Source organism: Notamacropus eugenii, chromosome 1, assembly GCF_028372415.1.
Source record: "Notamacropus eugenii isolate mMacEug1 chromosome 1, mMacEug1.pri_v2, whole genome shotgun sequence".
Classification (NCBI taxonomy): domain Eukaryota; kingdom Metazoa; phylum Chordata; class Mammalia; order Diprotodontia; family Macropodidae; genus Notamacropus; species Notamacropus eugenii.
In genome coordinates, this window is record NC_092872.1 from 695,782,218 (window position 1) to 695,803,390 (window position 21,173).

General features: G+C 52.2%; 1 protein-coding gene across 2 annotated transcripts in view; it reads left to right on the forward strand.

Annotated features, from left to right (window-relative positions):
- Window positions 1-21,154, forward strand: part of CARMIL2 (capping protein regulator and myosin 1 linker 2) — a 23,294-nt gene extending 2,140 nt beyond the window's left edge. For both annotated transcript variants that reach the window (XM_072636065.1, XM_072636066.1), the window contains 35 exons: window positions 690-814; window positions 992-1,089; window positions 2,039-2,109; window positions 2,382-2,455; window positions 3,156-3,231; window positions 3,459-3,547; window positions 3,656-3,750; window positions 4,567-4,653; window positions 4,802-4,914; window positions 5,241-5,318; window positions 5,569-5,645; window positions 5,915-6,019; window positions 6,498-6,567; window positions 7,100-7,181; window positions 7,584-7,680; window positions 8,737-8,794; window positions 8,914-9,086; window positions 9,352-9,514; window positions 9,651-9,749; window positions 10,083-10,211; window positions 10,709-10,822; window positions 11,257-11,432; window positions 11,552-11,639; window positions 11,974-12,129; window positions 13,040-13,106; window positions 13,856-14,148; window positions 16,834-16,934; window positions 17,959-18,328; window positions 18,527-18,649; window positions 18,850-18,886; window positions 19,100-19,171; window positions 19,395-19,664; window positions 20,485-20,565; window positions 20,698-20,796; window positions 20,937-21,154. In XM_072636065.1, the coding sequence (XP_072492166.1) occupies window positions 690-814; window positions 992-1,089; window positions 2,039-2,109; window positions 2,382-2,455; window positions 3,156-3,231; window positions 3,459-3,547; window positions 3,656-3,750; window positions 4,567-4,653; window positions 4,802-4,914; window positions 5,241-5,318; window positions 5,569-5,645; window positions 5,915-6,019; window positions 6,498-6,567; window positions 7,100-7,181; window positions 7,584-7,680; window positions 8,737-8,794; window positions 8,914-9,086; window positions 9,352-9,514; window positions 9,651-9,749; window positions 10,083-10,211; window positions 10,709-10,822; window positions 11,257-11,432; window positions 11,552-11,639; window positions 11,974-12,129; window positions 13,040-13,106; window positions 13,856-14,148; window positions 16,834-16,934; window positions 17,959-18,328; window positions 18,527-18,649; window positions 18,850-18,886; window positions 19,100-19,171; window positions 19,395-19,664; window positions 20,485-20,565; window positions 20,698-20,796; window positions 20,937-21,091 (4,161 nt within the window). In that variant the 3' untranslated portion in view covers window positions 21,092-21,154. The remainder of the gene's footprint in view (window positions 1-689; window positions 815-991; window positions 1,090-2,038; window positions 2,110-2,381; window positions 2,456-3,155; window positions 3,232-3,458; window positions 3,548-3,655; window positions 3,751-4,566; window positions 4,654-4,801; window positions 4,915-5,240; window positions 5,319-5,568; window positions 5,646-5,914; window positions 6,020-6,497; window positions 6,568-7,099; window positions 7,182-7,583; window positions 7,681-8,736; window positions 8,795-8,913; window positions 9,087-9,351; window positions 9,515-9,650; window positions 9,750-10,082; window positions 10,212-10,708; window positions 10,823-11,256; window positions 11,433-11,551; window positions 11,640-11,973; window positions 12,130-13,039; window positions 13,107-13,855; window positions 14,149-16,833; window positions 16,935-17,958; window positions 18,329-18,526; window positions 18,650-18,849; window positions 18,887-19,099; window positions 19,172-19,394; window positions 19,665-20,484; window positions 20,566-20,697; window positions 20,797-20,936) is intronic.
- The last annotated feature ends 19 nt before the right edge of the window (window positions 21,155-21,173 follow it).

The following is a 21,173-nucleotide window of genomic DNA, read 5'->3' on the forward strand; positions in this document are numbered from 1 at the left end:
CTCTCCTGTTTTAAAGATGCAGGCTACCCTCACCCCAGTGGTAGGGGATGCATTGGGCTCTGTGTTGGGCCAACCAGGTGTACTCAAAAGGCCCCTCCAGGGTATCTCCATGTTAGAAAACCAGACTGTCCAGAGAAGCCCAGGTTCTGAGTTCTAATAGTGTTCCGTTACACTCACTTGCCATAATTCGCTCAGCCATTCCACACCTGACGGACCGCCCTCGCACCCCATCTTAGCTTCCAGTCCGTTGCCATCACGAAAAGAGCTATTGTAAATATTTTTGTACATATGGTTTCTTTCTCTTATTTCCTTGACCTCGTTGGGGCAGAGGCCTAGTATTGCTAGGTTAAAGGAGATGCTCAGTTTAGTGACTTTTGGGGCATCCTTGCAAATTGATTTCCAGAATGACTGGACCAATTACCTCCTTCAGTGAGCATACCAATCGAACCTGGTTTCCTGTAGCTCCCTGCAAAATTGGCATTTTCCAGTTTTGTCAGCTTTGTCAATCTTATTGCTGAGATAGAATTTCAGAGTAGCTTTAATTTGTATTTTTCTAAACATCAAGTGATTTAGAGCATTTTTTTTTGGTCCGGCTGTTGATAGTCTGGCTTTCTTCCTTGAGATCTGCCTGTTCATCTCCTTTGACCCATTGATCAGAGGGGGAGAGCATCAGCTTTTCTGACCATCAGGTGATAATCGAGCTGGAGTTGTTGCCCAAACTGACCATGAAACTTCCTGCTCTTGGGGCCCTGGAGCAGTTGGCCTTACACATGGCTATGTCGATCCGGAAAGTCTTCCCAGAGACTTCACCCAGGTGAGGCTTGGTGGGAGCAGGGCCAGAGAGATTTTCCCTCTCCTCTCTTCTCCCACCCCCAACCCTGCTGGAGCTGGGGACCCATACCAGGGAGAGAAAACCCTCTAGGCAGGGGCTTCTCTCTCCAACATAGGGGTGGTGGTCTGTTTTTTGCTTCCCTCTCCCACCCCTGCTCAGGAAGCTGTTCCGGAAGTCTCCCTCATCCCTGCTGGCCCGCCTGGAGAAAAGAAGTAGCTCCCTGGAGGAGGCGACACTAGGCAGCCTTGGTCCCTGTGGTGAGGAGGCTGGGGAGGAGCAAGGGCTCTGGGCTGACTCTTACAAGTCCCAGTAACAGTACTCAGCCCTTCAGGGCTTCCAGGTTTATAAAGCACAGTGCATAGAGAGTCCCAGACTTGGAAGCAGGAAGATTCATCATCCTGAGTTCAAATCTAGCCTTAGACACTTACTGTGTGACCCTGGACGAGTCACTTCACTCTGCCTTAGTTTCCTCATCTGTAAAATGAGTTGGAGAAGGAAACATCAAACCACTCCAATATCTTTGCCAACAAAATCCCAAATGGGAGGAGGAGGTGGTCACAAAAAGTTGGACACAGCTGAACACTAAAATTCCTCACAAATGTATGAGGTTAGGTAGAAAAAATATTACTTCCATTTTAAAATAGGGATACTTCCATTTTAAAATAGGGAAACTAAGACCCAGATTTGTCCAGGGAAGTGATTTGCCCAGAGTTACACAGCTATCAAGTGGCAAATTGGAATATAAATGCAGACCTTAGTACCCCTCTTCTCTCTTTCCTTTCCTTCCCTCCCCTCCCTTTCCCCCTTAGGGAAAAAAGAGAATTGTATCTCTCCAAACCTGAGCCTTCAATAAATATTTTTAAAGTACCTTTTAATCTACTAGATTGTCAGCTACGTGAAGTCAAAAACTCTGACCTTTTTATTTTTTATAGATTCCCAACAACCAGGACAAGGTTTTCAACATATTAGGATCTTAATAAATTTTTTAATTTATTAAACTGAATAAGTGCATTAAATGAGAGGTGAAAGTAGAGTGTGAACCAAGCACAGAGACTTTTACCCAGCCTTGACTACTGCCCTGTGCTGTCTTTCTGTCCCTCTCTCACTGGGTTTGTCCCTCCTTCCGTGTTTCTCTCTGGTATTTGTCTCTCAAACCCCCCCACACACACACACCCCGACATGGTCATTATTCCTGTCTGACTCTAGGAGGATTCTCCGAGACCTATGCTGCTCTTTGTGACTATAATGGGTTTCCATTCCGGGAGGAGATCCAATGGGTGAGACTAGGGCCCAACAACATTTATTAAGTACCTACTGTGTACATATAACTGGGCTAGGTACAAAATGTAGCTAAGATACTGTCCCTGTCTTTATGGGGTTTAGAGACTAATAATTTCCAAATAAGTCATGGGGAAGGGGGTGTTTGTGGGAAGTTTGGTATCATGGGGCACAAGGATAAAGCTCAGTCCAGGAGTCAGAGTTGGGGGAGGGGAAGTGGGGGGAGGGGAATGGAGCCATGGAGGTGACCCTGTATACTTACTGAGCCCAGGATGTGGACAATATCTACCATAGCCAAGACTGTCGGAACTTCAGCCTGAGAGATTTCAGTCATCTGCACAGCCGGTGAGGGGGAGAGGGGAACCTGAGAAGTCAAAAGTAGAGGAGGAACCCAGCTCCACTTGCCTTCTTAATATCATGGGATGTTAAAGGTCTATAAAGGACCTTAGAGATTATCCAGTCATCCTTCTACAGATGAGGAAACTGAGACCTAGAGAAGGAAAATGATTTTGCCCAAGGTTCTACAGGTTGTAAGTAGCAGGACTGAGATTTGAAAACAGGTCTTTTGGCCCAAGAGCAGCTATATGATGCAGCGGATAGGTGAAGGGGCAGGGGAGCTGGGGTCTGACAGACTTATCTTACTGAGTTCAAATCCTGCTTTAGACACTTACTAGCTGTGTGATCCTGGGCAAGTCACCTAACCCTGTGTGCCTCAGTTTGCTCCTCTGGAAAATGAACTGGGAGGGAAATGGCAAACCAGTCCTGTATCTTTGCCAAGAAACCTCTAAATGGGGTCACTAAGAGTCAGACAGGACTGAACAACTTCTGGCTCCAAATCCATTCCTCCTTTTGCACCACCCCCCTTCTTTAGGCCTGTTTCCCAAAGGGCACAGTAAGGTGGTAGTTGGGAAAGCCAGGTGGGGTGAGCCAAGCTCCCCGGACTTTCCCCTGCCTCTCCTATGACTCTGGGGGTGGGGGAGTTAAGGTTTTGTCCCATCTCAGAACTCAGCACTGACTGGACTTCCCCCCGCACCCCTCTCCCCAGGGACGTAGCCCTAAGTGTAGCTGCTTTGTCATACAACCTTTGGTTCAGCCGCCTCTCCTGCTCTGACCTCAAGCTGGTGAGGAGGGACCGGGAGTGGAGGGAGCGAAACCATACGAGGAGAGGAATAATCATTTATTAAGCTCCTACTGTGTGCTAGGCACAGTACTAAGTGTAGGGGAAATGATGGGGGGGACGGCTTAAGTAGAGAGATGGATGGCAGAATGTCGGGGCTATTAGAAGGGTCTCTGAACACGCCGCCCTTCCCCCTTCCCTCCCCCCACTTTCCCCTCTCCCCTTCCCCAGAGCCTGGAGGTGTCTGAACAGATCCTCTACATGCTGAGCAAGTCATCCCGGCTGGAGGAGCTGGTACTGGACCACTGCGGTCTGAAGGGGTGAGAAGGTGGGGAAGGGGGAGGGAGGGGTCGACAGGGCGCGCAGCGAGAACTGGGGCCCACTTCGGGGAAGTCTGGGTGTCCCAGCACTCCGTCTCACCCTCCCAGGGATTTTGCGCAGCGCTTGGCTCAGTCCTTGGCGGAGCATCCCCGATCGGCTCTCAGTGCGCTCAGCCTGGCAGGGAACCCTTTGGAGGATCGAGGTACCAGCCTCCAGCCCCGCTCCTACCCTCCAGGACCCGTCTCCGGCTCCTGCCCTCACCTCAACCTCAGATCCACCCTCTAGTGGGCCTTGTCTCTTTTTCACTCCCACCATTGGCCTCGCCCTATCACCCCCGTCCTCCAAAACCAGTCGCGGTCCCTCCCTTCTACCCCATACCCTCCTTTGACCCCTCCCATCCACGCCCTGTCCTGACTCCGACCCGCCTCGTTTGGGGACCCTGGGTCTTAGCGGATGAGGGGAGGATATGGCCAGGGTCCATTCGTGTGTGTGTGCGCGCATGTGTGTGTCCTTGATTGGGCCTCCACCACATTCAGGGCCTCCACCAGCAGCCCCTAAATGACTGCGCTGGGTAGAGGGCCCTGTGACCCTCCTCTCCTCCGCTAGTGTTTTCCCTCAGAGATGACCGTCCTACGTTTCCGGATATAACTTGGGTGTATGCATGTTATCTCTCCCTGGAGAAAGTAAGCTTTTGGAAGGCAGGCACCTCTGTTTTGGCCTCTCTTTGTATCCACAACGTTTAGTACGATGTAAGCCTTTGATAAATGCTTGCTGACTGACGGCTTACCCACTGTGCTAGTCATTGGGTTTAGGTAGGGTGAGAGCAGACCCTGTCAGGCCCTGGGAGAGGACAGGGGCATCGTGAAGTGAATGGCGTGCCCCCAGGAGCCTGTCTCTCCTGCCTGCGGCTATGGCAGCTCAGAGATACCAGCACAGATCTATCTGGGTAGGGGTTTGAGTTGCTCGCCCCAGTTCCCCAAACGATTCACAGTCTTTCCTCCCTTCTTCCATTTCCCAGGAGTGACAGCGCTCAGCCGCCACCTGGAAAAACGTCCTCGGGCTCTGACAAGGCTCACCCTCTCTCGAACAGGGCTGACAGCCAGAGGTGGGGGTGTAGCCTGAGCTGAGGGGAGTGGGGTGGGGGAGCAGGTTGGGGAGAGGGCCCCTCCTGGGCCAGAATGAGTAGGGCTGTGGGGATGGAGATGAATCCCACCTCCTGACCTCCCCCTGCCTTCTCATGTCTCCTCTTCCAGGGATGAGTGCCCTGGGCCAGGCCCTACTCACCAACCCTGCCTTTGCTTCCTCCCTAACCCACTTGGACCTGTCTGGGAATCCTGGGGCTCTGGGGATCACAGAGGATGAAGGGGTCAGTAATCTACCCTCTAAACCTAAGATTCCCAACCCCAACCCTGATCCCATGAAGCTTGGCCAGTGGGATCACAGCCTTGATCTTATAGAATGTTTAGAACTTCAAGAAATTTGGAGGAGCCATTCACCTTCCCCCATCTTTACAAACAAAGAAACTGAGTCCTGGAGAGGGAAAGTGACTCCCCCAAAAGCAGAACTAGGGCTAGAGTTCAAGGTTTCTTCAGGGTCCTTGCTACTGGACCAGGCTATCGAAAGCCATGGGTGGGAGTGGAGTCCAGAAAGGAGGTCTAGGGGGGTTCCTACTGAAGAGTTGTGTCTTCCCAGGGTCTCTACAGTTTCCTGAGTCATCCCAATGCTGTGACCCACCTAAACCTCTCGGGGACTGACAGTGCCCTGGACCTTGTAAGGAAAGGGCCCTAGCCCACCCACTGTGTTGGGGAGGGAGGGGGGAGATGTGGAGAAGTGTGCCTTTTGACCCTGCTGGAAGAACCCTGGGTGGAGGGGGAGCTCTACAGCAGCAGCCCCTCAGAGATAGATAGTGCTAGCCATAGAGGGGCTGAGGAAGATACATTTTGATCTTGCCATGGCATGGGGGTGTGGGGCTGTTGTCCACTGGCTCCTGACCACCGTGGCATTCTTGTTTCCTTCCTAGCTGTTCCGGGCACTGTCTCGAGGTTGCTGTGCCAACCTTGTTCATCTTGAAGCTTCCAACAACATCTTCTCCCGCATGTAAGAGGAGCCCTCCCCTGCAGGACCCCGGGAAGGGCAGGGGATCTTAATTTGGGGATGAAGAGGAAGAAGGGGGCTGTTTGACATCTCAGCTTAGTTCAGCTCCCTGGCAGACCAGGCAGAGATGGAAGCCTGACCTGGGCTGTCCCTGAGTCAGTCGAGGGACAGGGTAGGACAAGTCAGTATCCACAGCTTAGGGAAAAGGAAGTTAGGCAGGAGAGAAGACACAGCCCTAGTCCCCTCTCCCTTCATTCCATTCCTCCCTGCAGAAGGAGTCGGGCAGTACCCTCCTCGCTCCAGTCATTCTTCAGTCAGGCGAGATCACTTCACCATGTGGGTTTGGCAGGAACCAAGTTGCCTTCAGAGGCTCTCAGGTGAGTCCTGGGGCAGAGGGCAGATGGACAGTCCTCCAAGGGAGGGGTCAGCCTATCCTGTCCATGAGGGATGGACATGTGTGGTGGCTCCTGGTGAGGTCTGGCTGGGGCGAAAGGACCCTAGCATCGTGGATTTCTAGTTGGAAGGGACCTTAGAGGTCATCTGATCCCACCCCCTCACTTTACAGATGAGGAAACCAAAGCCCAGACAGAGGAAATGATTTTGCCCAAGGTTACAGAGATAGTAAGTGACAAAGACCGATTAGAACTCAGGTCCTATGATTCCAAAGCCTGGGTTCTTTCCAGCACAGTACACTACTTATTGACATACATTAAAAGAGTGGATGAGGTCATCAGAACTGGGATCAAACACATAATAAGCAAGTCATTCCCCTTCTCTGAGCCTCAGTTTCCTCATCTGTAAAATGGGGATAGTAATATTCATGCCATGCTCAGGACTACTACCCTACTTCCACAGGAGCCTTCTCCAAGGCCTGGCCCTCAATACTCAACTCACTGACATCCACTTGGACCTCAACACTTGTGAGGTGAGACCCCTGGCCCTATGAGCCCTGGTCAGTGTCCCTGTCCCTGTAGCCCAGAGGCCAGGATGCTATGGTTGTCTCCTGTATGTGAGGTATTCTTGCCTTTGATCTGCTGTTGGGCTCAGATCTAGCTAAAACTGCTTGGGGAAAATTCAGGTAAGCTGGATGTAGGGATGCATTTGGCACAGAGGACAATCTCAATTTTGGGGTATGGTTGTGTCTGGAAGAGACAAGCTATACCCCAGAGTACCAGCCTCTGTGCCCAAGAGGGTTAGTGGAAATGACAGGCCCCAGGAGAGAGGTTTCATGACAATAGGACCTTGAGAAGTACACCCCCCCCAAAAATCCACCATGTTAGAACACTGGGACAAAGCCCCCCTCATGATGCCAGTTACAACTTTGCTTGTTGTAGGGGGAGGTAAGATAAGGGTAAGGGAAATCCTCAGCATCTTCAAGGTAGCTTGGGCAAATATGAAAAATGGAAAAGAGACTCTGACAGTATTCTGTATACCCTTTCCCCCCCCAAAAAACACAGCTTCGTTCAGCTGGTGCTCAAGTGATTCAGGATCTCATCTTTGACATCAATTCAGTGAGAGCCCTGGATTTATCTGACAATGGTGAGGATTACTGAGGTGGGAAGTGAGGGACTCCCTTTACTGCAAGGAGTAGGGATTTTTTCTGCCCTCTGGTGGAGGGGTGGAGGAGCTCGGTGGGGGAGCCGTTGTGTCCTCATCCCAGGCCAAGCCCTGCCCCACTACTACACTGCAGGCTTTGAGCCCAGAGCCTCTTAAACCCTTCCCCCTACTGCCTGCACCTTGTCCACTGGCAGAGAGACTGATCCTTGTCTGAGGTGGGAAGGAAATGTTGAAATAGCTGCCTCTCTGACTGCCCCAGGGAAAGAGTCTGCCCAGCTCTGGAACTCAGAATTACATTAGCATAGGAGGAAAGAGTGGCACATGGCCCTCCTCCTTCCCTCTCTCCAGCCCCTGTCAGCTGAGCTGTGATTGCCTGTTCCCTAGGTTTTGACACAGACATGGTAACCTTGGTGTTGGCCATCGGGAGAAGCAAGTCCATCCGACATGTGGCTCTGGGGAAGAACTTCAACATTAAGTCAAAGTGAGGTGCACTCCCTAAGCCCCTACCCTTGCAAAGGATTCACTGTTGACCTTTAAGCTTCACTGACTTAGAGTCATGACTGACCAGTTCTGGCATTCTAAGTCAATATTCAGAGATTTCAGTATTTTAAAAAATTTGTCCAAGGATGGAATCCCCACGTGGAAGCCTGGACCTTCCTAATGCCTTCTTCTTAGTTCCCTGGTTCAGAGATCTTCCCCACTCCAACCTGGACTTCCTGACTCCTTTCCTCTGCCACCATCACTGTATCTAGGTGTCTTTCCCAGTTCTCTCTGTCCTACCCACTACATCTCTTGTAGTTTGGAGAATGTAGACTCAGAAAATAAAAAAAGATAGTAGGGCTTATTTACAAGGGAAAAGAGATTATAAAGTCAGAAACTATACAGAAAACCTTGATTGTTTGACATGCTGATAAATCTACCTAGTCCCAGACTTAGCAGGATCTGAGCTTTCTAGCCTAAGCTATAACTAGAGTTTTCCAAGCCTAGCATGACCCATGATGTGGCCTCGGGATCCTTCCTAGATCCAGAATACCAACCAAGCCCAGAGGATTCTGTCTGTGCTCCCCTTCACAATCCTAGGCTCATCCTCAGCCAGTCAGGAAGTCTACTCTCCTAATAGCACAGTAGGATTGCAGATGTTCTGGCCATACTCCCATAGAGGCAATGAACTAAATCACTTCCCTCCCCAATCAAGAATAAAGAAGAGTTCATATGAAGAAGGGGGAGGGGAATGGAGAAGAGAAAAGGGGGAGGGGGAGGATCCCATCTGACAGTTTGCAAATGTTATACTTCTACATCTGATATCATCCCATCATCATGTACTTCTGTTTCTTTTCACAAGCTCCAGTGGTTCCTTCCTCACACAATCAGCTTAACTAATGAACCAGTGGCCCCTGGTTCAGTTTAAGGACCCACAATCTATCCACAACTATACATGAACCCCACACCTGCAGCATATGCCCTCAATCTGAAGCCCTCTACTTCCCAGTGTTTACTCTGACAAGCTTAGGGCCTCCCACCCACTTTCCCTTCACAGGGAGTCCCTTGGGGATGTGCTACACCGAATTGTCCAGCTCACCCAGGATGACGACTGTGTAAGTATGAGGGGAAAGGGCAGAAGTAATTAAGAGGAACACTGTAAGAGGCTTGAGGAGGCCCCTGATACTGGCATCCTACCTTGGTCAGTGACCCCCACCTATCCCCACAAACCCAGCCCCTACAGTCTCTCTCTGTGGCCGAGTCAAGGCTGAAACTGGGCACCAGCGTTCTGCTGAATGCCCTGGGCAGCAACCCTAGCCTGACGTCTTTGGATATCAGTGGCAATGCCATGGGGGACACAGGTGCCAAGATGTTGGCCAAAGCCCTGCAGATCAACACCCAGCTCAGGTGAGAGTGGGTAGGAAGGGTGAGAGGGACAAGGGTCAGAGTAGGGTTGCCAAAACACAAGGCAAGAAAGGAAAACTGCAGTCACTTAAGACTAGAAGAAATAGTGACAGAAAAATCAAAGGCCAGGGATGGGAGGAGCAGAGGCAGGGGGATGAGGGGGGATGTAAAGGGGAAGACCAAGCAGAGGGGACAGGAGGGAGCTGGGCTGAGGCCAATGGAGATATCTCTGTGTGGCCCATGGCTACCTCCAACTCCTGTTGCCTAGGACTGTGATCTGGGACAGAAATAACACCACAGCCCAGGGGTTCCTGGATGTGGCTCATGCCCTGGAGGGGAACCACACGTTGAAAAACATGCCCCTGCCTCTGAGTGACCTGACCCAGGCCTACCGAAGCAACCCAGAGAGAACCTCTGAAGCAATACACCAGGTCTGGGCTGAGTGTGAGGGGAGTGGAAGAGAAAAGATGGGACTGTGGGGGGGGGGGAGGGGGCGGTGCAGACTGGAAGGTGGTGTAAGAGGAGGGGCCTAAGGCCCTCTGGGACCCTCCTACCTCCTTCCTCCAGATTCAGGCTTGTCTCTTGAGAAATAATCACACACACAGAACCCTGCCTGACCATGCCTTCCGCCTGCAGCAGGGAATTGTCACCCGATCTTCTGAACAGGTCAGGCCTGGCCCTGTGTTCCCTTTCCTAGGGTCTCTCCTGTGCCATAGGAAGTGGTTAGGCAGAGCTAGGCTGGGCTTGGAATGGATGGGTCAGTCTGGACTTTGTTGTCCTGGGACAGGGAGAACAGAAAGACCACTGTCTCTCCTGCTCTATTGCCTCCAGCCCTTCTGCCCCCTGAACCCTCCTCTATTTTGTCCCTAACTCCCCTTCTTTTGACTCTCAGAAACAAAAAGGTCACTCAGGGTCAAGATACCAAGGTCCTTGGGGTTAGGTGAAAATTTGCAGGGCTCAGGAAGCAGGTGTTAGAGACATCTCTTCCCCCACTCCCAGATGGTGAACGAGATGTGCCTGACAGTGCAGGAGCACATGGAGTTGCTGGGCTGCTGGCCCAGCCCTCGGGGTGAGGCTGCCCTGCACCAGGCTGAGGAAGCTATCCGTGATGCTAATTTCTCCATCAGTGTGAGTTCACCCACGCCAACCCCTCTGGTCTCCAATCCACACTTCAAACTACTGAGGGTCTACTAGCCTCTTATCTAATAATAATAATAAAAGCTAATATTGATATATCAGTTTAAGGTTTGCAGAACACTTCACATGTTAGCTTATCTGACCCTCAAAATAATATTATGAGGTAGGTGTTATTATTTACAGATGAGGAAACTGAGACTGAGAGAGCGTTAAGTGCCCAGAGTCAAACAGCTAGCAAGTGTCCAGCGCAGGATTTGAATTCATGTCTTCCTGACCTTAAGTTCAGTGCCCTAACCACTGTGCCACTTATCTGTCTATCTACTTGCCTACCTGCCAGTCCCCTTGATCTTATTCCAACTATATCACTAAAGGTATCAGCGGAGGTCAATTCCCACCCAAGCCAGAGTAGCAGAATCTAGGCTGGGGTCATGAGCTGGAGCTAGTCTTCCTCCACAGACCTTGGTTCCTCCATATCACCTTCACTCCAGATCCTGCCTGTGCTGTATGAGGCTGGAAACTCCCCATATCACAACAGCCAGCTACAGCAGAAACTAGAAGTCCTCTTGGAGGAGGTGGGCCAAGCCTGTCACCAAGAGATCCAGGTGACCTCCCCTTTCCCCTCTACCAGCCCATGCCTTGACCTTCTGCCCATTCACATGAGGGCTTCCCCTACCTCCAGAGCACAATAATGACCCCACTTGCCCACGTGAGCACCATTTGGGACCTATCTCATCTCCATCATATTTGTGGAAATATAGTAATGGTGAAGGGATGGGTTATGGCCTTTCTCAAGTCTGCTAAGTCCTGAGAGAATGAGGTGGAGTGAGGGATGTCCCTAATTTAAGAGAAGAGCTGGTTCAGTAAAATGTACCTTATTACTCCCACTGTGAAGTTCAACATCTAAGGCTTCCCTGTGCCCTCTGAAAATGCCCCATGCCTCCAAGCCAATTGGTTTCCCCACTTTTCATATCCTCTGACCCTAATGACTCATGTACCTCTGACCTCTCTGCCTTTGACCTCTCTGCCTGTGCCTCAGTCTTTTGTGCAGGCCACGCTGGACACAGTTCAGAGCCTGTGCCCGAAGGTGATGCAGAAGGCTGGCCGTCGGGAGCAGCTGAGTAGTGCCATCTCAGGCCAGGTCAGCCGCCAGGACCACCTGGGCCTCAGCCTACTCTTGGAGCAGCTTCTCAATGATGCCTTCAGCAAACTCAAGTAGTCTTCTGTCCATGGGATTCTGGGGAGGGAAGAGATGGGAAGGGAGCAGTGCAGCAGTGGAGGGCTAGTCTATGTCCTTGACTCTGACCTTCAAATGCATTTCCCACCTTTGCCAGTGAGATTCGACTGTCTATCACAGCAGCTGCTGCAGAGCGAATCATTGCCCAGGTAGTGGAGGATCTGAGCGCTGCCCAGAACCGACTGGTAAGCTGAGGAGAAAGGAAGGGGACTTCGGGAGGAGCCTCCCAACGATAGAGGATTCAGGGCTGGAGGAGAGCACCTGATGTTGGGTCTACACAGCTCTCCCTCACATCTCTGGGATCCCATTTATTGTGTGGGGTCACTAAGCAAGATCTTCATGGAGCCAAATGCCTCCTTCCTCTTGTCCCTGGCCCTTCTTGCCATCGTACAGTGCCCCCTTGAAGAGTGGACATTGGCAGAACACAGCTGCCCATCAAAACCTATGAACTGATAGCCTCTTTTGCCCTGTTCCCTGGTCTTGGAGAGCCCCCTCAGAGGACCATTTTCCTGGTTTTAGGTGGAAAGCTTGTCCCAGAACACACCAGAAGCTCCCCCTTCCCCACTTCTCACAGACTGTGCTGAAGCAGGGCCCAGGAAGAGTGGGATTCTTCTCCATAGGGGTGAGAGAAGTCCTGGAGAGGGGGAGGCAGAAGGCCTCTCTACTTTGGGGGAGGTAGGTGACTTCTCAACTAGCTCCCCTTGCCTAGGTAGGACCCCTGAGGCCTGAATTCTCCAAGGAGGACATGCCCTATAACCCACCCCTCAGTTTATCTCACATGAGCAACATTCTAAAATCATAAGACTAGTTCCCAGTCCCTCAAGTTCCCACTGGTGAATTCCTAAATTATCAGAATTCTCAAGACAATCCGACCTCCAAGTCTTTGTGACAAGTAGAGGCCCAGGTTCAAGGCCCTACTTCACTACTTATTATGTCTGTGACCTGGGTCTTCTCTCTTGGAGGAGGTAAGCCAGGCCAGTCAGCAGGATGTCCAAGTGACTTCACCCCTTTCCTCTACCAGCTTATGCCCCTGCTTTCCACCCACTTATAACAGATTTTGGGCGCAGAGCTCCCCCTGCCCACAGAGCACAGTGACTATCCTTAAAATAGCATCTACCTCCTGACTTTATTTGCCCCATCTGTCAAATGAGAGCATTGGACCAACTCTGGGAATCTTAACCCTTTTTGTGCCATGACCCCCTTTAGCAAAATTCTGATAAAGTCCCTTCTCAAAATCCTGTTTTTAATGCACAAAATAAAATACAGAAGATTGCAAAGGAAACCAATTCTGTCGAAATACAGTTATCAAAATATTCTTTAAAACAAATCCACAGACTGCAGCTTAAGAACTCTTGGGCTGGAGGATCCATCTCTAAGGTCCCTTCCCATTCTAAGAGTCTTATCAGACACCGACTTGACTGTGGATTCCGAACCTCTCAAAATTCTCTTCTTAGAATTGTGCCATTCTTCAGGGAGACATGCACTAAGCCTCCAGACCTTCTGCCCACCTCCTCCCCCAGAGACTTTCTGTGCTGAGGCAGATGGGCTGAGGCCTGATCCTGGCCTTCTCCTTCTCCACTCCCAGGACAAGGTGGCCCAGTGGAGAAGAAATAAACACAACCAGAGCATCCGGCCTACCCCTGCTGTCCGAAGTAAGACCTGGGCCCCTGACCCTCTGGCTCTTGGTGTCCTTGGAGGGGAATGGAGTAGGAATGAGTTTTCCCAGAGAATACCTATCCTCAGGGCAGGCCTGGCCAAGAGAGTTTTGTGCCTATAGCCTAATGGGCACTGCTCAGACCCAAATACTTAGTTCCTGGGGACCTTTTCCTCCAGGACCCCTGAGTCATAAGCAAGACAGCTATGGAAGAGAACCCAGAGGATACCAGTGCCAGTTCAGGCCCCCTCCCTCCATTATTGATCAGTTAGACTCCATAGGCTCTAGCACTGGGCATGACTGAGTAATAAGGGTTGGGAGGTGAGGGTAAGAATTTGGTAGGGAGGGGGCATCCAAGTTAGGACCTGATCTCAGCCTCATCTACCTGCTCAAATCCTTCTTTGAGAATGCTAAGTTAGGGGAGGGGGTGTCATGGTGGAGATGCTCTTTGGTGGTCCTGTCCTGTCTCCGGACTGGGGGCTACTGGCCCAGCCCAGCATCCCAGCATCCAGAACCAGGTCCGGCTCCTAGCCGTTCTACTCAAGGAGTGGCGGCTGCATCCCTTACCCGGGCCAAGGCCTGAGCTTCTTCAGCACCCAGGACAGCGCCCTCGGGCCACCGAGAGGAGAGGGGCTGAAAGGGGGAGGTGCCTCTACCTCCGCTCTGGGCGGGGTTCCCCGCCCCCCCCGCCCCCACCTCACACACACTCCCTTACTGCCCTCAGTCCTCTCTCCCCCCTCCCCGAAGGTCCCTCGGAGGAGCCGGAGCTGGAGCCGGAGCGGGAGCCGGAGTCAGAGCCGGAGCCGGAGCCCGAGCTGGCGGCTCAGGGAGAGGATGCGGAGCCCGGCGGGCAGCGGGCGGGGCCGTCACTTAGCAGCAGCGCCCCAGTCTCGTCCCAGCCTGGCCGGGTCCCGACCCCGCTTCCCGCAGTCCCGGAGCTCCACATGGACCTGCCGCTTGCCAACCAGCCGCTGGACCACCCCACCCGGGCCCGGCCAAGGCCCCGCCGCCGGCACCACCAGCCTCCCAGCAAGGTCCAGGTGAGCCCGGCCCTGCGGCCCAAAGATGCAGGGGTTGGGTTGGGGGGAGGGAGCGGCCAGGGGGATGCAGGCAGGATGCTGCTGGCGCTCCCCGGCCCAGGGATGAGGCGGAGAGATGCAGGATGCCCCTGGCGCTGCCACGGCCTACTCTCCCCCCAACCCCGGGGTGGGAAAGGGGGCTTCCTCTTCTCTCTGGTCAGCCCAACCTGCCCACTGGCAACACTCTACCCCCAGAAGTGTGTGTGTTGGGGGAGGGGGAGTCTCAGGGTTGCTGTGGTGACAGGACCAGAAACTGGATGGTTAATTAACTGGGAAAGGGAGTTGCTAGTGAGGATGGGGGAGGGGGGCTTGTGTCTATGTGTGCAAAATATTTCTAGGTGCATGATTGTATGTACATCTTACTGTATGTAAAATAAGCTGTGACTTTGTGGGAGGCAAGGTGCATGCAAGTAAGTGTAGGGAGCTATCTATGTACAACTAATTGGGAGAGTGTATGTGACTGTATATGTGGGATTCTATGTGTACGTATGTTAAAGGCTATGGAGGGCAACTGTATGTGTGACTGTGCTTGTGTGGAAGTGAAAGAAGACTGTGTGAGGGATTTCATGTACCTCAACCTATCTGTCCATAATGTGTTTTTGAATCTGCCTGGGTGTGTGTCAGTGTGTGGGTGTGGGTGTGACTGTGTGGGGCTAGGGTTGTGTGTACCCGTGGGGAACCATGTATTTGACTCCCTATGTCCCTGGAAAGGGATTTGTGTGTATGTATATGGATATGTGTATATGTGCATGTGTATGTGTGTATGTGTGTGTGTATGTGTGTGTGTATGTGAAAAGGTAAAGATGAGAGACCAGTAAAGGGTCTGAGGGTTTTAGGTGCCCAAAGTTGCTACATCCTGGTTCTGACACCCACCTAGCCTCCTTGCAAGGATGACCCACCTGGATGAAGGTCCCTAATCACTCTCTCTTCCTTTTCCCAGCCTCCTCCCCAACTTCCCTTGGGCTCAACATCTCACCTCCCCCTCATCTCCCCACAGTAACACAGTTCAAGGCTGGGCAGGTAGGGGGGAAATAAGAAGGCAGGAAGCAGGGGGCAGGAGCTACAATACATGGGGGTGGCCTGACCTCCTGTATACAGGGAGGAGAGCCTAGGAAACAAGAAAGAAATTCGGGTACCTGAGAAAGTGTTCCTGGAGACAGTGAGATGTGTACCTAAAGGAGCCTAGACACATTTTTAAGGCAGGGAGGAGAGGGGGAAAAGGAGGAAGGAAAGAATACTAATAAGACAAGACAAGTGACCTGGCCAACCCAGAGACACTAGAAGCTCTGACTGCCTCCTACTCATTTCTTAAACCAATGGATACTAGGATACTAGGCCTGAATATTAGGCATGGACAGTAGAAAAGGGACAGTCTGGGAACCAGAGTTCTGAAATCTAGGAAATCACCTCCTCAAAAAAAAACCCCCAACAACAACAAAACAGATCACTGTGTGGGTGGGAATTTGAGGTGTGAGGGAGAAAAGAACCCAACCTTGTGCCTACTTGCTTCCTTGAAACTGGCTCCAGGGCCCTGAGCTTCCTATGCCTCTTCCAACTCCCTGCCTCTACCCAACCAGAAACCATTGTGTCCCTGTGACCCCATGACCCTGCTATAGTCTCAAGTTTGGGGACTACATAGGGCTTCAGATGTAAGAAAAAAGGTGAGACTGGTGCAGACCCCACAGCTGGGGTCTGGCACTGACAAGGACAGAGCCCCCTCATTTTTCTCTCCTCAAGGTCCCCATGTCCTATAGTTCCTGCCCCCTCTGCCTGCCTTTTCCTTCCCTCCTCCATCTGCCTTGTCCTGAGCTATAGGAAGTTGAGGGGGAGGCTGGATGTTCCAAGAAGATTTGAAAAGGTGGGGAGATTTGGGCTGCTGAGTAACTGGGGGATCTTCATTTGCCACATGGGTCAGCCATATAACGGTACAAGTAGGGGCTCTGCAGCAAACAGAAGGAAGGGGAAAGTGGCAGGAGAGAAGGCTGAAGTCTCCACAGCAAGTCTGACGCAGCAGGAGGAAAAGAGAAGAGGGAGTGGGGGGGGGAGAGGCTGAAGGGATGAAGGGGAAGAGACACTGCAGGGAGGTGCTCAAAGCAAAGGCTGGCTTTCCAACCCAGTGCTGGGGAGGTAGGAATCGTGGGTGACTCTGTGTGAGTATGAATGTACCTTTGGTTGTGTGTGATGGTTTCTGTGGGTGTATGTGAATGGTGGCATGAATGTGATGGTGTATGTGAATGTATGACTGGGGCTAACTTTATGTGACAGTGCATGTGTGTGTGTGTTTCAGTGTGCCTGCCTGTTCATGTATGTGATTGGCTTCTTTTGATTGTGTTTATGATTGTGATGTAGGCAAAGATGGACATCTCTCATGGTCCCTCTCTTAACTATCTTCCCACCCTACCTCACCCTACCCCCTTGGCACCTGAGATGAGTGCATAGCCCTGCCCTACCCCTACCTAAGACTAGAGAAGATTGGGACTGGGTACCAGGACTCCAGGGTCCCCAGGATGTGGGAAAAGTGGACACTAGCCGTGCCACTCCCTGCCAGGGGTTCTCCCTGCTTCTGCTCCAGGTTTCCTGGCCCAGGAATCTGGTCTGGGAGGGAAGGAGCCTTAGATGAGTGCCTGAGGTGCCCTGTGCCCCCAGGTACCTCCCGTTGTGCCTGAGGAGGAGAACGGGCTCAATGCCCGGGTGGATGAAGGTGTCGACGAGTTCTTCTCCAAGAGACTGATACACCAAGAGAGACTGTAAGTGACCCAGGAAGGGGAACAATCAGGCATATGAATGACCAAAGAGGAGAGAAAAGGGAATGAGGAACGAATGGCTAGAAGGGATCAAGATTGTGAGGCATTTGTTTCCAGGGTGGGAAATCCTTGAAGCTGTATGTATTTGGGGCTTGGGAGTACCTGGAGGTGAGCTGGTCTTCAGCCAGGAGTGAGGCTTTGGAGTATCCCACCTGGGGAGCAATTAGAGCTGAGAACGACCTTGGTTGGTCACCACTAGATCTTGGATTGAACAATTCTGACCATGTCATTCCCTACTCAGTCAACTATTGCCTCTCGGATCAAATATACATTCTTCTGTTCAGTTTTTAAAGCCTTTCATAACCCAGCTCCTTCCAACCTTTGCAGTCTCCTTCCTCACACCCATTCTTTGATCCAGTGACACTGGTCTCCTTGTTTCTTACCTTTATTTCACTCTCCATCGTTTAGCATAGCGCCTCATGTGGTAGGTGATTAATAAATGCTTATTGACTGATAGGAATGAGCATCCGAGGCCAGGAATAATGGGGATTGGAAGTGGCCATTTCTGGGAGTAGCCAGGAATGTTGTCAATCAATAAACATTTATTAAGTACCTACTAAGTGCCAGGCATTGAGGCTGGAATGAGCCAGGCCTGGAAGTAACTACAGCTGGAAGTTTCTAGAGCTAGAAATGACCGTTTTTGAGAGGAAATAGCTAAGAGTAATTAGCATTGGAAAGGACCAGGCCTGGAAATGACCAGAACCAGGAGTAGCCAAGTTAGGAATATCTAGGTAGGCATGGAAGTGACCAAGCCAAGAGTAGCTGGAACTCCATCTGACTAGGTCCAGAGTTAACCAAAGCTAGTGATGAGCCAGATGGCCAGTCTAGAAGTAATCAGGTATGTGAGTGATCAGGGTTGGAAGGGACCCCACAACGGCCAGTCAGCTTTCTTTCTCTTAAGAGCAGAGGGACCCTGGGAGCTCCCTCTCCTATGATCCCGCCCCCTTCTACTTGACTGTTCCCATAGGTGGTCCCCTCAGGATGCAGTCCCTGAACCTGAGACCCCTGTCAGCTCTCGAACACTCCGGAAAAAGCTGGGCACCCTTTTTGCCTTCAAAAAACCACGGTCAACTCGGGGGTCAAGGGCTGAGCCTGACACCAGCCCTGGGGCTCCTCCTCGAACCCGAAAAGCCGCATTCAGTGACCTTCTACGCCCACCCAGCCGGCCTGGCCGAGCAGAGGAACCTGGAGTTGAAGGGAGTCTGGAGGGAGTCCCCAGCTGCTCCCCGGATCCTGCCCGTAGGAGTCGACCTCGTTATGCGAGAGAAGGCAAAGCTCATTCTATGATCCTGCTTTCTGCAGATGAGGAAGAGGCCCTAGGTGGGCGGCAGGAGAAGGTGAAGGCCCCCTCTCTGTCTCCCATTTCTCTACACACAAAGCTGGAACCATGGTTCCTGTCTTCACCTTCCTGGTGCAGGGTCTTCCATCACCCAAGCTGGGGCCCTTCCTGGGTGGGGGGTGGGGGCCTGCACTTGAGCTGGGGAAGGCAGCTGCACCCCTTCTAGAGCCTCCCTGACTCCTCCCAACCCCCACAGCGTCGACCATTGGAGCGAGGAGACACAGAGATGCCTCCATCCTTCGAGCAGCGAGTACATGTCATGCTACAGCGAATTGGTGTGGGCAGGGGAGGTGGAGGAGGTGACAGCAGGAGGAAGCAGGTGAGATGAGGAGCCTGAGGTATAACGTGGGAGTTTCCCTGGGCTGTGCAGGGCAGCACTGACGAGGGTGGGAAGTGGGAAGTATTGTGACCCCTGATCAGAGTGAGGGGCCTGTGGGGGACTTGTGTTGGCCCTTTGAGTGACTGGGAGGAAGGTAGGACAGGGGACCTCTTTGATTTACTTTTCCCATTCTCCCCCAGAGCAAAGATGGGGAAATAAAGAAAGCAGGCTCAGATGGTGAGTGGGGTCTCTGCTTGGAGTGGGAGGGCTCTTTTAAGGTTTGGGTCAAAGCCCCTCTTTCCACCTCAGCCAGCAGTCTTCCCTCCCCACCTCTACCCCACTCCAAGAGGAAGGTGGCAGAAATGGGCTAATGGAAGGTGGGGTTGAGCCTTGGGCCATAGGTTGGAAGACAAGAAGTTCAGTTTCAGCTGCCCAACCCTCACTTTCCAGGAGACATCATGGACAGCTCGGCTGAGTCGCCACCTCTCTCCCTCAAGGCCAGAACACACTCAGTGTCTGCAGGTAGGTAGTGAGGGCAGAACCTATCTGCAGAATGTGGAGGTATCTTTCCATGTCCCTCTCCAAACCATCTTCCCTCCTCATGGTACCTTTGATGACTTCATAGCCCTGCCCTATCCAGGACCAGAGGTCAGAGGAAGTGCTGGTGTCAGGGAGGGAAGGCATGATTGGCTTAGAGTGCAGAAGGTCATTCCTGACCTCAGCCCAACATACTCTCTCTGCCCAGACTCATCATGCCGTCCAGGACCAGGAGGCCGGGGACCGGAGCCTGTTGCCTGGAAGGCCCTGGGCCGGCAGCTGAACGCAGAACTCAGAGGAAAGGGCTGGGAGCGGTCAGGACCCCAGACACCCTCCCCTAACCTGCTTCAACCTGAGCCCAGCTTCCCAAGCCCCTGTCCCAGTCCCATCCCATCCCCTCGGCTATCCCCACGAAGAGCCAGCAATGCCGGGAATTGCCAGCTCACCCAGGACAATGCCCTGGGAACTAGGAGTGAAGGTATGGCTAAGGGATATCCCTAACTCAAAACCTTTTTTCACAACAGCCATCCAGGCTAGGGAACCCAGAGTCAGAAAAGGGTCTCTGATCACCTCAAGGTCACAGTCCAGTGGGAAGCAAGTTGTTGGACACTTAATAATACATTTAGATAAGGATAAATGCCAGGCTACATTCAGAGACCACTAAAATAAAGTGGATGTAGAGAAGGCCTCAGAGAGGTGACCTTGAACTTAGGCACCTTTCAGCCTCAGTTCTAACTGTAAAATGGAGATGGCTGTAAAATGTAGCAGTTGTTGGTAGGAAAGCATTTTCAAGGCTTATGGAGCTCTAGAGATGAACTGTCATTGATGGATGTGGAGGAATTGAGCAGATGGAGATTCCAGATAGGAGTGATATGAGGCAGGACAACTAGAAATAGGGCATATGACTGGAGACAGCGGTGGGGACAGCCAGATGGACTCAAAGAGGCTCCACTGTGGACGGCCTTGTACACAAGGCTCTCCAGGGGTAGATGTGATGCTGTGGGCAATGAAGAACCACTGAAAATTCTGAGAAGGGGATCCGTTAAAATAATTAATCTCTCTGGAAATCTGCCTGATTTGGAAAGGGAAACCGCTTATTGCAATCTTATCTAGATGGAAGCCTCAAGTGTCGTGGTGGCCTCAGCAATGGGGAGAGGCCAGTTTCAATTAGCTAGTGTAGAGAAATGGCCTGGTGTGTCATAAAAAGCTACCGTGCTGAGGAGGAGGGCAGCATTCAGGCAGCACCTTAAGATCTTCCAAGCCCTGCTGTCTCACTGGCTCCTCCTCACAACCTCCAGACAATCACCTGAAGCCCCGAGCTGTCTTGGCCACCCGGAGAGCTGTATCTGTGCATGAGGAGCAGCTCCAGGCTCCGCCAGGTGAGTGTGGGGCGTGGAGGAGACAGAAACGAAGGGAGGCACTAAAGTGGGGTGCTGGAACAGAGGAGAGAAGGGCTGGGCTCACCCCCAACTCCAGGAGTTACTCAGAACCTCCCTCCTTCATCCCAACAGCTACATCTCCCATCAGAGAATTGCCCCTGCGGCTACATCGATCTCCTGTCCTCAAACGTCGTCCCCGGGTTGAAGACCCTTCACTGTCACCTAGCCTAGGTAAAGAGGCAGGGCCTGGGGGTAGGAGGGAAGCATCAATCAGAAAAACTGAGGCCAAAGGGGTAGGGATTGAGGGGGGATTGGGGAGGGCTCCAGAGCTGGAGCTAGACCTCAAGTACAGCATGTGCCTCCACCTACAGGGTCAGCCATAAGCACAGAGCCCCAGCTGCTGCTGCCACCGGATGAGCTGTCCCCAGAGGTGCCTGCCGGCCTGGAGTCCGTCCCCATTATCACCCCTCCCCCAGCCACAGACCAAAGAGTGGGCAGCCAAGCCCCTGCCACCCCCAGCCCATGACCCAATCCTCTACCCTCACACCTTCGGCCGCATGAGATTATTTTATTAAAAAACTCAAACCTCGCCCTAGCTGTGCCTCATT